General features: G+C 37.3%; 1 protein-coding gene across 2 annotated transcripts in view; it reads right to left on the bottom strand.

Moving 5' to 3' along the window:
• The window catches only part of SNX27 (sorting nexin family member 27), a 57,685-nt gene that overhangs the window by 36,812 nt on the left and 18,827 nt on the right, over nt 1-2,046 (bottom strand). For both annotated transcript variants that reach the window (XM_011937888.1, XM_011937887.1), the window contains exons 3-4: nt 1,661-1,725; nt 287-391 (exon numbers count right to left, since the gene is read on the bottom strand). In XM_011937888.1, the coding sequence (XP_011793278.1) occupies nt 287-391; nt 1,661-1,725 (170 nt within the window). The remainder of the gene's footprint in view (nt 1-286; nt 392-1,660; nt 1,726-2,046) is intronic.

The raw sequence follows: 2,046 nt of genomic DNA, 5'->3' as shown, positions 1-2,046 counted from the left end.
TGCAGTGAGCCGAGATCACGCCACTGCACTCCAGCCTGGGTGACAGAGCAACACTCCATCTCCAAAAAAAAGGAGGGGTTAATCACAACTACTACAACCTGGGATATTTACCGTACCTTTCTTTTAAGCGAGGGCAAAGTACTTTCACATTAATAATAACAATAGTAGCTAACATTTACTAAACTGATTATGTGCCAGACACCCTAAGCACTTTATTGACTCATTTAATCTATCTTCCTTAGCTTCACATCATCCAATGTCCAGTCTATGTGTTCATTTAATTTACCTGATATACTTGGTCTGTAGTACTGTTCTTTTTAACCCTGACTGTAACCGTTGTTCCATCTGGTAATGCTACTCTCAGCTCTACGTCAGACACACCATTGTAGTTCTGGGGGAAAAGACATAGAGACAGAATTTATGGCCCAGTATATCTTCACTCTCCCTGTAACAAGCTAGCTAGACAACAACCTAAAACATGGTAGAGAGTAAGTGAGTTCCAATGAGAACGGGAAAAAAGTCAATACATTTACAAGTCATAAAGCTGACTTCAGGGCTGCAGCAGAAGTTAACCTTTAAGATAAGCAGGAAGGAAAGAAACATGTTGAAGCCAACGTGTTCACATTTCAAAACAGGAAACTTGCGTGAAACAGTCTAGGTCAAACACAGATGAGAGTTTTGATTCGCTTCCGTCTCCCCATTCAGAATCCACAAATGAGAGGAGAAGATAACTGAAAGCAGTAGTTTTGATGTATATTCTCTGGTATTAATGGTCAGGCATATAGACTGGATCAAGAGATATACTAAGTTTCTTTCTGAACCCTGAAATAACTAGGAGATTGTTAAAAGAAAAAATGGATACCTGACTCTCATCCATTTTTCCTTTCAAAGTTAGCCTGATGCCCAATTTTCTTCTAGCAAAAGGTAAACAATTCTTACTCTCCTCTTACTGCTTTTGATGATTAACACACTGCTTTTGTTGATTAACACATTCCTCTAACCTTGTAATTTTTGACCTTTTAAAAAAGTACCACTTTTTAAAAAGTACTATTCATTGCCTAAAACAATCATAAGCATTGCTTTATTGTAAGCCCTTGACTATAAGAAATTTATAATCTAGTTGGGAAAACAAGGCATATACATATAAAATAAGTCGTGGATAACACACTACTATATTAGCATTAAATATTCACTCTTCTATTCAATTAATATTTATTAAGCACCTACAAAATGCTTTACGCTGTGGTAAGGAACTGGGAATATAAAGATGGTCAAGATTTAGCTCTTACCTACAGGTAGCTCACACACTTGTAAGCTAAAAATATAAAGCGACAATCTGATTACATGTACAAAAATTAGAGAATGAGACAGCAACAACTGATCATTGAATGGAACTAATTGCAAAAGCTTTTGGTGGAATGAAAAATTGATGAAAACTCATCAGGGATGGCTTCAAAGAGAAAGTGGACTTGGCACTTCAAAGAGAAAGTGGACCTAGGTCTTAAAGGATAGGTAAGTAGGATACATATAAAATGGAAGTAGAAAAAATAGAGTCCTTTGGAGAGCTTATGGAAATTTAACCCATAATCAATACCTTTAACTTATTTTCCCCCACAAGGAGCCAAGAGGAAAATAATCACTAAAGGAGATATTCACCTACCTCATCGGATTCTGACAGGAATTCCTGCATGATGTCACTCTCACCAATTACTCGTATTGAACACACTGTAGAAAATAAAGATAAAATCTGGCATAAGGCCTTAAAATCAAGAATATAAAGTCAAAGACATATCAAGTTTAAGTTTAAATCATCAATAGCAGGCAATAATGAGGCAGCACACCATGCCTGGCATACAAGATTTTAAAAGGCGTGACAAACATTCATCTAAATATGATCAGAACAAAGAAATAATAGAAAATATAAAGATGGGCCGGGCGCGGTGGCTCAAGCCTGTAATCCCAGCACTTTGGGAGGCCGAGACGGGTGGATCACGATGTCAGGAGATCGAGACAATAATGAGGCAGCACACCATGCCTGGCATACAA

The sequence above is a fragment of the Colobus angolensis genome, unplaced genomic scaffold (assembly GCF_000951035.1).
Source record: "Colobus angolensis palliatus isolate OR3802 unplaced genomic scaffold, Cang.pa_1.0 Scaffold169, whole genome shotgun sequence".
Classification (NCBI taxonomy): domain Eukaryota; kingdom Metazoa; phylum Chordata; class Mammalia; order Primates; family Cercopithecidae; genus Colobus; species Colobus angolensis.
The sequence above is the reverse complement of the archived record's forward strand: the minus strand, read 5'-3'. Positions and strand labels throughout refer to the sequence as shown.